At 44.7% G+C, this 14385-nt stretch overlaps 1 protein-coding gene across 1 annotated transcript in view; it reads left to right on the top strand.

Moving 5' to 3' along the window:
- Positions 1-1325: 1325 nt before the first annotated feature.
- kirrel3l (kirre like nephrin family adhesion molecule 3, like) overlaps positions 1326-14385 on the top strand; it is a 63333-nt gene continuing 50273 nt past the window's right edge. The window contains exon 1 of the mRNA XM_063016303.1: positions 1326-1379. Within this exon, the coding sequence (XP_062872373.1) occupies positions 1340-1379 (40 nt within the window). The 5' untranslated portion in view covers positions 1326-1339. The remainder of the gene's footprint in view (positions 1380-14385) is intronic.

The raw sequence follows: 14385 nt of genomic DNA, 5'->3' as shown, positions 1-14385 counted from the left end.
GAGAGTGCACACAGCTGTCTGAAGAGTGCACAAAATTATTTGGAACAGCAGTGACTGGAATCTCATGGAAGAGATGTGCACAGGGCAGTTTGAACAATGGACAGTGGTATCTGAGATCTCATGGAGGAGTGTGAGAGTGCACGCAGCTGTCTGAAGAGTGCACAAAACAAAAACCATTTGGAACAGTGAACAGCGGTGTCTGAGACATCATGGACAAGTGTGCAAGTGCATACAAATGTCTACAGTGTGCACAGTGCAGTCGTAAGGAGCAAACAGCGTTGTCTGAGATCTCATGGATGAGTGTGAGGGTGCACACAGATGTCTGAAGAGTGCACAAAATTATTTGGAAAAGCAGTGACTGGAATCTCATGGAAGAGATGTGCACAGGGCAGTCTGAACAATGGACAGTGGTGTCTGAGATCGCATGAAAGTCTGTCTGAAGAGTGCACAAAACAAAAACCATTTGGAACAGTGAACAGCTGCGACTGCGATCTCATGGACGAGTGTGCAAGTGCATACAGTGTGCATTGTATGTTCGATGCGATGTAAATATAAATGTAAATGCATACAAATGTCTACAGAGTGAACAGGGCAGTCGTGAGGTGCGAACGGTGCACTTTTTTTAACGAACAGTGTCAGATGTGGTGGAAGAGTGTGAAAGCGCACTCGGCCGTTTTGAAAAGTGAACAGCGGTGCCTGAAATCTCACAGCCGAGTGTGAGAGCGCGTACATCTGTTTGAAGAGTGTGTGGTGGAGTCTAAAAGCAAACCGAGGTGTCTGAGTGCTAATAGGCTGGTGTGAGAGCGCACGGAGGGGAGGGGAGGGGAGCGGACGGGGGGGAGGAGGGGAGCAGCGATGCTTTCGGAGAGTCTGGTGCTGAAACGCATTCAGCTGCTGCTGCAGAGACACGGAGGAGCTCCGTTCAGCATCGGTGCTGCAGAACTACCAACCGAGCGAGGAACGGACCTGAACGGACAGTAACGCACTGGAAACGGAAACTGCGGATTGGTTGATTGAACAGCTCGGATCTGATGGACTGATCTAGTGAAATTTTACAGGAGTACACCCCGAGTGGAGCGACAAAGCGCCCGGGAAGAAAGTTGCCAAGTCGGGGAAGCGGCACGAACCCGAATGCGCGAAATGTTGCGAATGTTGTAAATGTTCTGAACTCAGTGGACGATTTTGGAACACAGTAGAGAACCTGAGGAGATCATCCGTGGCTCTTTATACGATTTAATTGCGATTTTAGTTCTATTTCTTCAAGCGAGTGGTGCTGATTTTGCCAGCCGGAGCACCGGTGCGTTCCGTGCGCGCAGCTTTCGGACGCGGTTTGGGAAAGATGCTGGCATTCTGGATCGCGCTCTGCGTCTGGGGAGCAGGTAAGGTTTCAGGTCTTTTTTTACAGGGTATGGGGTTATGTGCAATGCTCCGTGATGGAAACCCAGCATTATTTTCTGCACTACCATCCTTTCTCTGTACTGCGTCAAACCACTAATGCCATCACACTCACACGCTGTACTGCTTTCCAGTTCAGATTTTTTAGTAGAATTTCTACTTGACTAATTTTTGTTGGTCTTTCATTATCTGTACTATACATAATTATAATTTCAGTCACCTAATGTGATTGGAATTGGTGTCAGAGTTCGAAAAATAACATTAAAACGTGCACGACGGGGTTGTGGAAACGATCTGGTTCGCGGAGCATACTGGTGTACTGGCATCTCCCTGCATTGTTTCCCAGTTTTACCATCCTGGAGTAAAATTACTAACGGTATTTAGTGCTGGAACTCGTGTACTACATCCAAATCATCAACAAATGTTTAAATCTGCACGACAGGGAAGAACGGATGATCTGGTTTGAGCAGCGTGTTGGCACCTCTGCCTGCTTTTCAGTTTTGTAGTGCTGGATCAAAACTTCCCCAAGCTAAATGACTGTTTTATTAACTCTATTATACCGAATTATCCTTTTCAACATATAATGGGTTGGTACTGTTGTACGAATGGATAGAAAACACAAATAAATAAATAAAAACAGCAAAATGTGCACGACTTGGTTGAGCATCTTTGCATTTGCACAGTTTTAGTCTTGGAGTGAAAACTACTGAACTGGTCAGTTCCGGTGGTTTAGCATCTCTTCTTTATCTAATCGTCTGATCAACAGTTTAACGTGGAAAGGAAATGGTGTAATCAACGCTGAAAACAATACAAAGCAAACGTTGTGTATTGGGTCTGGCTTCCAGGTTTCTCTGAACTGTTTTCAGTAGGCTACCGCACTCCTGGACTCACGTTTCTAACTGGTTTATCAGATTTACCGTTTTAAGCATCATAATTCACTTCTTGGAGGGTTAAACTGGATTTTTAGATGGAAAAATCGATCTGGTTCGAGCTGTCTGCTAGCTTACAGGTTTCTCTGTGCTGTTTCCCAGTGTTTCCAGTTCTGTAGTCTCGTGTAACACTTCTAACTTGCCTTTATTATATGTATTCTTTATGAATGAACTCTTATTAGGGTTTGACTGTGTGGGACATTGACCATGGCATTTGTCTATCCTTTGTTTTCATTTGTCTACTCAGCTCATCCATGTCCACTCTGGATTTTAAACATTTAATCAGAGGTGGTCAGTGCTGGATAAATGTCCACCATAAATTACACTAACTGACGCAGTTTATGAGCTTCAATTATCACCGAGTGAAGTTTCGAGTTTTGCGTATTTTACGCAAATTACTCCATATAGTTCAGCTTTTATTTAGAATGTGGGCACGCTTAAGGGTGGCACTGCAGCTCAGCGGGCAAAATCTGCTGAATTAGGGGTTTGTGCCACTCAAAGCGTGTAAAGATATTGGGCAAAGTTTGGTGCGTGTGTGTGTGTGTGTGTGTGTGTGATATGCATTGTGTATGATGCGTGATGTTACAGGCATTGCAACTTGTACGCATTCCATTAAGTCTAAGCAAATGAATAGATATCTGTATATATATTTTTTAATTCGGTCAGTTATATTAACACTTCTAATCTGATCAGGGTCGCGGATGGTGCGACTACACACACACACACACACACCTACACACAAACACTAGGAGCAAGGCAGGGATGTCCAACAGACAGGGCACCATTCCGATGAAATACACGTTAATATTTTATTTACCCACACCTATGGGCAGTTTGAACATCCAGTTCACATAGGAGAACATGCTAAACCTCTTGCAAACAGTGCAGAACTTCTATGCATGTAATTTTGTGCCAACCCACCCCCATCATCACTTTGATTATAAATATAATGTTGAGTTATCCTAGTGAGTGGTGTGTTTGTGATATACAACAAAGAGTAAAAATGCTGCTGCTCCATCCTACTCCAAGTAAAATGCCTAGTCCAAATATTTACGACACAGCGTGCACTTCATTATGCTAATAAACAATTACCAGTAAACTAATGAACCATCATCCTAAGTAAATGAGGTTCAGAGGACCCCATATACCCAAGTTAATCACCAAAAGTGGCTTTCAGTGCACAGACTTTTTTATTATTATTATTTAGGGCAAAGCAAACTTTTAAAACACCCCCGAGCGATCCATTTAACCAATTTAAAAACGTGTCCCATATAACTGCACCCTTTATTAAAAAAAGGAAGAAACGAGAGGAATGTATGCACACAGTGTTTAAACTAAAAGCCTGAGGGTTTTATTCACACAGGAGGATCTTTCTCAAAGCCCAGGAAAAAAAAGAGAGATGCTCGCACACTTCTTAATAATTTCACAGTCGCGCCTACAAGCAGCAGCTATCGCTTTCAAACAGAATAATGCAGCAGCATTAAATAAATATAAAACGCTGCTGGTGGGCACAGAAAGTAGGAGCGACGTCCTGAGGGAGAGCAGGAATGACACCGTTTCATTAAAGTCATTAAAATATTGATTTATTCATTATTGTAACACATCGATCTGGGGCACCAGCCGAGCTGGAGGAACGTTTACAGGAATAAGCGGCGTCGGTTTAATCATTCACACCGTCTGAACCGGGACGAATCTTTACATCCTGCCGGGCTTTTTCAAACCTATAATGTGATGATGTTGTTCAGGCGACCGTAGCGACTTTATTTCCAAAAATAATCACTCTTAAATGCTCGTTAGATATTTTTTTACTCCTCACTACACCAGCAATCTCCATTACTCACCAAGTCACCGAGTCCAGTCAATGTTCACCGCCAAGTACTGACCAGTCACTCATCATTACAGACTAGAACTTTTTCCTTTAATGCCCAACCTTCACTCATCACCACTGTCCAACAACTAATCACTCATCATCGCTGCCCAACAGCCAATCACTCATCACCACTGTCCAACAACTACTCACTCATCAACGCTGCCCAACAACCACTTATCCCCACTGCCCAACAACTAATCACTCATCATCGCTGCCCAACAACCACTTATCACCACTGCCCAACAACTAATCACTCATCATCGCTGCCCAACAACCACTTATCACCACTGCCACAACAACTAATCACTCATTATCGCTGCCCAACAGCCAATCACTCATCATCGCTACTCAATAACCAACCACTCATCACCACTGTCCAACAACTAATCACTCATTATCGCTGCCCAACAACTAATCACTCATCAACGCTGCCCAACAACCATTTATCCCCACTGCCCAACAACCAACCACTCATTATCGCTGCCCAACAACCACTTATCACCACTGCCCAACTAATCACTCATCATCGCTGCCCAACAACTAATCACTCATCAACGCTGCCCAACAACCACTTATCACAACTGCCCAACAACTAATCACTCATCATCGCTGCCCAACAGCCAATCACTCATCATCGCTACTCAATAACCAACCACTCATCACCACTGTCCAACAACTAATCACTCATCAATGCTGCCCAACAACCACTTATCCCCACTGCCCAACAACTAATCACTCATCAGCCCTGCCCAGCAACCACGTATCCCCACTGCCCAACAACTAATCACTCATCAACGCTGCCCAACAACCACTTATCCCCACTGCCCAACAACTAATCACTGATCATCGCTGCCCAACAGCCAATCACTCATCACCGCTGCCAAACTACCAATTGCACATCACCACTTCCCAATAGCCAGTCACTCATTAATGCTGCCCAACAGTCAATCACTCATCACCACTGTCCAACAACCAAGCACTCAGCAATGCTGCCCAACAATCACTCACCACTGCCCAACAACCAATCATTCACTACTGCCCAACAACCAATCACTCACTACTGCCCAACAACCAATCACTCACTACTGCCCACCCTCCAAATACTCATCAGTGCCACCCAACAAGTTCAGATTCTAGTCCTAGAATCATTTCATCGTGTGTGTGTGTGTGTGTGTGTGTGTGTGTGTGTGTGTGTGTGTGTGTGTGTGTGTGTGTGTGTGTGTGTGTGTGTGTGTGTTATCTTGGTCAGGGTTGCGCTGGGTCCAGTTTCCCTGGAATCACTGGGTTCAATGCAAATAACACACCTTAGCCAGTTAGCGTAATTTACTGCTGCTTTACCCGAGCACCAAATTTATCTGTACAAAACAGTTTATAAGTACAGTCCACATGGAAGAGTGGTCTAACATAAGTGAGAACCTGCTGGAATATGGGCGACACTGTCCACAGTCAAGTGTGAAGCATGTAGGTGTAGCGCCCAGAGGATTCAGCCCATCAGAATTCCCGTTTGCACCCGTATTGTGTGTTGTTTTCCCACCTCTTTTGGAACGTTTTATTTATCGGCTGTAATATTTATGACAGCTTTGATTCAGATCGAGATAAACGCCTCAAATCCCCTCAATCACTCCCAAAAGTGCAACCAATTAAAAGACTTTTGGCCAAACACTCAGTTAAATGAATTAAAAAAAGAAAAGGAAAAAAGCTCGGAATGTTTACTGGCGGTTAAGCTGCACTTTCTCTCTCTGGCTCTCTGTGTCTCGGTGATAAATGAGAGTGCAGTATTGACACGGATGGAGGCAGTAATTAAATTTAAATGTGAAATGAGGATGCGCGCCGTCAGACTGTGAGGCGAAACAAAACAAAAAAAATATTAGAGGGAAACGTTAATAAAAAGGCCGCCTGATTGAATTGGCAAACGGAGCTCGGATATAGTGAAGCTCCAGCTAGCAGCTGCTACGAGCGACGGCGTCGTTCATTGTTGTTGTTTTTGTTTTAGCAGACAAAACAGATGGACGGAAAAATGGTCATCAACAAAAGTGAATTCATTAACTTATGATTAAACTTTAGGGACAAACAAACAAACTGTGATGATCTATTAAAGCATTAAGTGATTGATAGATCAATCAATCAGTTAATTAATTAATAAGAGTCCTTTGTCTATACAAAGATGTAGATTAATCATTATCAAAATGACTAGCTTAATAAATAAATACATAGTAGATATTTTAGGCACATATTTAAAAATAAATTAAGAAATTTCAAAAATAATCAAATAATCAATAATAAAAATAGCAAATTAATAATTAAACATGGCAATTAAATAAATATAAATAGCAAATAAATAAATAAAAACATATGAAAAATAATAAATAAATATAAATAGGAAATAAATAAATATGGCAAAAATTAAATAAATAAATACACATCACAAATAAATAAATAATTATGGCAAATAAATAAATTAATATGGCAAATAAATAAATAGAAATATTAAAAATAAATAAATAAATAAATATGGCATATAAATAAATAAATAAATAAATATGGCATATAAATAAATAAAAAATATGAAAGATAAATTAATAAATATGAATAGAAAATAACTAAATAAATACGGCATACAAATAAATAGATTCACATCACAAATAAATAAATAATTATGGCAAATAAATAAATAAAAAATATGAAAAGTAAATAAATAAACATAAATAGGAAATAAATAAAAAATATATATACAAAATTATAATTAAATATGAATAGGAAATAAATAAAAATAAATAAAGTAATAAATACATTAATAAATGAAGTGAGTGAATGGGTGAATGTGCAGTACCCTTCAGTGGACTAGTATCCTGTCCAGGGTTCATTTTTGCCTCACATTTAGTGTTTACGGCTGCCTCTGGGTCCACAGCGACTCTGACCAGGATGAAACAGTAATTAAACATAAATGAAGACATGAAGAGTGCAGCACTTGATCGTTTGTCGAGCGTCGCTGTTTGAGAACTGAAGTTAGAAGATCTGTGTGTATCTCACATGTGGCTTTTCACTCCGAGCACACTGTGGGTAGGTGTGTGTGTGTGTGTGTGTGTAGGTGTGTGTGGGTAACAGACCCAGGCTGTTGGCTGACAGACTGGCAGCAGCTGCTCCAGGAGGAGCGCTGAGGTTCCCACACACTCCCAGATGGCCACTACTCATCTCACCTGACATCCACACAACACCACGTTCCTCACCGCCAGCGCTGACAGCCGCCGCCACGCCGCGCCGTCCAGTCCCGGCTAATGGACACGCCGCGGTGTACACACACACACACTGTCAGTGATACACAACTGAGCTTCTGCACTCACGACTTCTTTCTTTCTGTTCTCCATCTCCCACACACACACACACACTTGGGAGAATCTCTTTCTGACAGCGCTGGAGCTCAGAACTAGCAGTAGCAGCGACTCAGGCAGAACATGACACAGGCTCGGAGAAAAACAAGCTGTTCACATGCCGCCTCCGTGCCAAACATTCGCATGTATGGCTCACCAAAGCCTCTGCAGTTTGCTTTCTGGGTACGTCGCTTCGTCCCTTGGCATCCCGGTGGACCTCTGAGCCACTCCGACATCGCTGTTCTGAGAAATCTGAGAAGCCGAGAGCTTTTTAGCTTCGGGTTGGTGAGTCTCATAGGGCCAGAGTTCAAAGCAAGTGTGAAGAGATCACACACTCTTTCGGCTTCTGTGTTGCCATGTTGCCACACGGTGGTGTAACATGAAGAGAAGATTCATCCCCTCGCTGCTCTTCATCTATTATTCTTTGTATTTCTGTATTTCTTCACTTATTGGCTTCGTACAGGCAGTCAGACAAAGGGATTCACAGTTAGAGCAGGTTGTGTGTGGATTGAAGATTGTTGGGTGGATAGTGAGTCGGTCGGTGGGTGGATTGGTAGGTGGTTGAATGCATGGATGGGAGAGTAGGTGGATAGATGGAGGTGAATAGTGGGTGAGCTAATAAATGAATAAAATTGAGGGTAGATAAGTGTGGTTAGGGGATGGACGGATGGACAGATGGACAAATAAGATTGTAAATAAATGGATGGATAGGTAGACACGTGAGAGGATGGATTGATGGATGGTTGGACGGATGGATGAGAGACCTTCTGTTTAAAAGAGTAGATAGGATGGATGGATGGATGGATGGTTGGACAGGTGAGACTGTAACTGGATGGATGGATTGTAAATGGATGGATAGATAGACGGATGGATGGATTGTAAATGGATGGATGGACGGACAGACGGATGGATGGATGTTGGATGGATGGATGGATGGATGCACGGACAGACGGATGGATTGTAAATGGATGGATGGACAGACAGACAGATGGACAGATGGATGGACTGGTGAGGTTGTGGACAGATGGATGGATGGATGGATGGATGGACAAGTGAGATTGTTAATGGATGGACGGAAGGATGGATGAATGAATGGATGGATGGATACATAGATATATAAATGGTTGGACGAATGGATGGATGGACAGGTGAGATTGTGGATGGATGGATGGCTGGGAGACCTTCTGTTTAAAATAAGGGACAGGATGAAGGGTGGATGGGTGTTATTGATCAGCCACTGTTAGTGGTCCAAGAGGCTAGTGGTTAGTGCCACTGTGGCTCAAATTGCAGATCATATGAATCCTGGTGATGATGTCAACGTCCCATGATACACAGTGTCCATGCTGACTCCAGTCCAGCGTCAAAAGCAACTACAATGGACTTGCAGGCATCAGAACTGGACACCAGAGCATAAATATGTTGCACCTTACAATGCACAGAAGCTGAAGGACCTGTTGATAATATCCTGGTATCAGATACTACAAGATTCCTTCAGCTGTTTTGTAGGTCCGTCTGTTATCAGCGTATTAGTTCCTAATGCTGTGACTCGTCTGTATATATTTTGCACATCTGTATAAATATGTCAGTTACACTGATTGGTGGTTTAGCCTCTAGGGCGGGCTCTTTCATTACAGCTGATTCGGTTACTCTGATTGGTGGTTTAGCCCCCCGGGGCGTGTTCTCTCACGGCTGTTGGCATTGTGGTGGCTTTGGTTTAGGAAGCGTGCATAATGCATGAGCGGCCTGGCCTCGGTCTCCGTGAGGGGATTTGGGAGCGTGTAAGTGTGTGGTTAACCGGCCATATGTTTACACACTGTGGAGGGTGTAAATTAAGACAGACTCTGAGTGTGTGTGTGTGTGTGTGTGTGTGTTCCTGGGGGCACTCAGACATGCATTTTTCACCTCACTAAACAATGAAATGTGAGGAAAATGCCTTTCCTGGTCCTTCACTGAACTAGATGCGGTGGTGTGCGTGTTCCTGTAGGCGTGTGTGTTTACGTGTGCGTGTGTGTGTGTTCGTGACATGCAGGACCCACAATAACGCCGATGCAGCAGAATGCATTATTTAAAAGGCACTCACATGCTGCAGACATGGTGGCCCACTTTGATTGGTTTGAATTTGACCGGGTTGGGCACACCGTGCACGTTGCGTGCATGTTTTTAGAGATGGGATTTATTTTAGCACATATTTATTCGTTTATTTATTTATATCACGTCTTCTTAGACTACTGGTGGTTCTGGCACCCTAGAAAACAGTTGGGCGCACTCAAACTCACCCAGGAGCGCACCCATGGTGGATTTGATCCTAAATCCTCTGGATCCACACTTATCCCTGCTTAAAGATCATGTAAACCATTACAGACCAATTTCCCAGTTCCGGAGCTCATCTGGTTCCTTTTGGAATGTCCAAACCAATCACTGATCCTACACTGATCCAATGGGATCCAAATGTGTCCTACAGGTGTGTGGTCACCTCTAATAATCGACCTCGTGGTAACCGGTTACGCTTTAATGCTTCATTGATGTCCCGAGGGTGAGTGTGTGAAGTTGGTGCTCTGTAATTTAAGTCGATAGGGGCAGGTTTAATGGTTTCCAGTTCGGCGGTGCCCTACTCTATTGGTGTTTAATGGTTTGATGGTTTTCTAATAGGATTCACAAAGATCCTGGAGGACCCCGGTGGCCTCTGAGTGCCCAGACCTGCAGGAATTTGGTGCTCTCCGATGTCGTGGAATCTGAGTATCTGACAGGACAGTGGTGGGTTTGAGGAACGGCTCTGAATTCAATTAGTGGGTTTGATTCGAGGATTAATGGTTAATGGATTTGGAATAATGGATTAATGGTGGAGGCTTGATGGCTCTGTGGATCTCTGGTGGTGCTCGTTGGGCTTGTGGTAAGGTTGTGGTTTAATGGTTTGATAGCTGCCAATAAGATTTAAAGGTCTTATGAGAGTCTGGAGACTCAGACTGAAGTCTGATGGTCTGTAATAGTCGGTCTGCTGGAACAGATTGTTTTTTTGATTGATGTTTAAGGGTTTTCTAAGATTCTACTGGTCTGCAATGGTGGGTTTCTGGTAATAAACAGGGATTTACTGGAAATTTTTTTAGCAGGAATGCCCGGACCTTGGCAGAATTTAAAACAAGGCATGGGCGTTGCTCTCTTTTTCGGTGTGCTTAAATCAAATCCCTCTCATCTCGCTCCAACAACGATGACGATAAGCGGAGAGGAAAGGATCTAAATTAGGGCGAGCCGACGTGTTGACGCCCGCAGTCAAACCCGCTTCATGTTATGTCTCGTTTAGCGTGCGTGGACGTCCGCTGGAGATGCGATTCCCACTGTCAGGAAACGGCCCCCCTCGGAGTATTGCACTAATCCCTGCGGAGACGTCGCTCCGGGGTCCCATCCCCCTCGCACTTTGCGTGCTCTCGTTAGCCCCGACTTCACATTTAGATCGTACGGCGGACATCGCAACAACGGCTCACTGTCTCCTCTGGCCGCTGCGCACAATGATGCTGTTGTGTTACTTCTCAGCGACGTAGCACAGTGCAGCGGTCAATACTGACAAGCGAAACAAAGCGAGGCAAAGCTAATGAGCTGAAACGTGCTGATACCTACAGATACACACTCAGCCATTGTTTGTGAAAGCTATTGTTTCTCTTAATGACCACTGACAACCGACGGACACGCGGCTAACCGCCCGTTCACGAGGAGCCTCAGGGATTCGAACATCCTGTCTGGCATTTTTGTCTACGTCTTGGACTTGCTTTGTCTCCATCCTCGTGCGTCCATCCTTCCTGGAGCTCGGGCGGATCAGACAAATGCAGATTGTGCCCTGCTCACTTCCTGTGTTAAGCCGAGGACAATGATGTCACATCGGGAGGTTTTCAGTGTCGTCAGAATAGCGGGTTTGTTCTGGAGGCTGAAAAATGACGTTTTGTGTTCTAACCCATAAACACAAGGCAGGAATTTTAAGTTTTCCACGTCGCCGCAATATCTGCGATCACGTTATCATCCGGAGTCACAGTCGCTGAACTTGCTATTAAAGATGAACCTGACGGAGAGAGATATTCCGCGCCGATGGAAGAGCCGGTCGACGATGAACGTTGTTTATTTATCCGTCTGTTTACTTGTTTATATCAGATGAAGACGCTCTGTCACCGAGGGCCGTCGCGTCTTCAGGGACGACGTTTGTGCCAATCTTTAATTGCTCGAGTTTTTGGTAGTCAGAAGTTCGATGTGGCCTTGAACACACACACACATATCGAACGGTTACAGCTACATGCTCTTTGTGATGTGATTCGTCAAAGCCAGACTGCCTTGTTAGCAACTGTATACTGTCAAGAAATGTCAAAGGACTCAAAGATAGAAAGATTAGGCTTGATTTTGACACACTAGTGGGGCTTGAACTGGCAACCCACTGATTTATAGTCCAGTACCTTAACCATTATGATTTACTGGCCGCGAATTGCAAACCCGGGATCAGGCCTCGTTCTTAAACCCTCATAGATGGAGACACGGGATCAGGCCTCGTTCTTAAACCCTCTGAGATGGAGACCCAGGATCAGGCCTCGTTCTTAAACCCTCTTAGATGGAGACACAAGATCAGGCCTCGTTCTTAAACCCTCTTAGATGGAGACACAAGATCAGGCCTCGTTCTTAAACCCTCTGAGATGGAGACCCAGGATCAGGCCTCGTTCTTAAACCCTCTTAGATGGAGACACGAGATCAGGCCTCGTTCTTAAACCCTCTTAGATGGAGACACAAGATCAGGCCTCGTTCTTAAACCCTCTGAGATGGAGACCCAGGATCAGGCCTCGTTCTTAAACCCTCTGAGATGGAGACACGAGATCAGGCCTCGTTCTTAAACCCTCTTAGATGGAGACACAAGATCAGGCCTCGTTCTTAAACCCTCTGAGATGGAGACCCAGGATCAGGCATCTTTTTTAAACCCTCTCAGATGGAGACCCAGGATCAGGCTTCTTTCTTAAACCCTTTTAGATAGAAACCCGTGATTGGGCTTCATTCTTAAACCCTTTTAGATGGAGACCCAGGATCAGGCCTCGTTCTTAAACCCTCTGAGATGGAGACCCAGGATCAGGCCTCATTCTTAAACCCTCTGAGATGGAGACCCAGGATCAGGCCTCATTCTTACACCCTCTTAGATGGAGACCCGGGATCAGGCCTCATTCTTAAACCCTCTGAGATGGAGACCCAGGATCAGGCATCTTTCTTAAACCCTTTTAGATAGAGACCCGGGATTGGGCTTCATTCTTAAACCCTTTTAGATGGAGACCCAGGATCAGGCCTCGTTCTTAAACCCTCTGAGATGGAGACCCAGAATTGGGCCTCATTCTTAAACCCTTTTAGATGGAGACCCAGGATCAGGCCTCGTTCTGAAACCCTCTGAGATGGAGACCCGCGATCAGGCCTTGTTCTTAAACCCTCTTAAATGGAGACCCAGGATCAGGCCTTGTTCTTAAACTCTCTGTGATGGAGACCCGGGATCAGGCCTCATTCTTAAACCGTCTCAGATAGAGACCCAAGATCAGGACTCGTTCTTAAACCCTTTTAGATAGAGACCCGGGATCAGGCCTCGTTCTTAACTATGATCACGTAGACACTGAATGACTTATGAAAGACTATTTTCTTATAAATTCAGGACTCCTCTTCCCCCCTCGCAAACCAGAGAGCTCCTCACCACGAAGGCTGCGGTGGTATGCAAGCGCAAATATTATTCCAGAGATCCGACCATTAACCATAACAGTGCTGGAACTCTGGATGACTCTGCCTCACCCAGCGAGGGTGAAAAGATCTTCTCTTTTGTTTTTACACAGCAGGGCTTCACCTCAGGCGAAGCGCTCAGAACGTCTCGTTTTGTTTTTGAGTCGCTTTCTCAAAGAAATAATTCGGGGCGAGGTTCGGGACGCGCCGTGGGAGGCTGGAAAGAAGTCGACTCGATTGCCAGGGCACTGGGTGCGCCGGTCGAAGCACATCCATCAAGTCTTGAACCTCGGCTCGAGCGCTGCAGTGACATTAGTAAATTAAGCAGACGTTTTTTACAAAGTCTTGCACCATCATTAAAAAAATAAGTTTAAAAAAACGATGGTGCGTGATGTGTTCGGAGGGGATCCAAAATGTCTCACTAGGCAAAACGTGTCAGCCAGAGATGAAGCAGAAGATAAAGAGAGACAGGAAAAGGAGGATTAAAAACCAGAAACATTTAGCAAAAAGGTGCAGGAGGCTTCTCAGCCGCCTGACAAAGCGGAAAGAAAGCAGAAACCAGGGGGCTTCAAAGAGATTAACTTCCAGAGGCTTAGCTCAGACGGTAATGGATACCTTTGCGCCGAAGAGGAGTAACCCCCTTCCTTTCAGCCAGAGAGAAAGGAAGAACAATGCCTCAGTCGGTGCAGTAGACACGAGGCGAAATAAGAATGGGGTGACAAGACGGGGCACGTCAACACCTCAGGGTTCGCACAAAGAACGAAGCGTAGCCAAAACTGAGTAGCCGCTGACGAACCGACGGCCTCTACGGGGTTTGAAGCCAGGTGAAAACACGAAGAACAAAAGACGTGTCTGATTTGGGACGTGTGATCTCTTTCCTCCTGAAGTTTCCCATCTTTAGGGCTCCCCGAAAAAAGCCCACAGATCCGAACCTGGCCCTCAGCAGAGGCTAAAGATTAAAGCTTTTTTATACACACACGTCTCCTGTTTCTGAGACTCGTCGTACAGGACTCGGCTGTGTGGGTTTGAAATTCCGTCCTCGGCTCTGTGGGCGCCGGCTTGTCAGTCAGAGATAATGACAGAGATTAGAGATGGGGAACGAGTG

Source organism: Trichomycterus rosablanca, chromosome 20 (genome assembly GCF_030014385.1).
Source record: "Trichomycterus rosablanca isolate fTriRos1 chromosome 20, fTriRos1.hap1, whole genome shotgun sequence".
Taxonomy (NCBI): domain Eukaryota; kingdom Metazoa; phylum Chordata; class Actinopteri; order Siluriformes; family Trichomycteridae; genus Trichomycterus; species Trichomycterus rosablanca.
The sequence above is the reverse complement of the archived record's forward strand: the minus strand, read 5'-3'. Positions and strand labels throughout refer to the sequence as shown.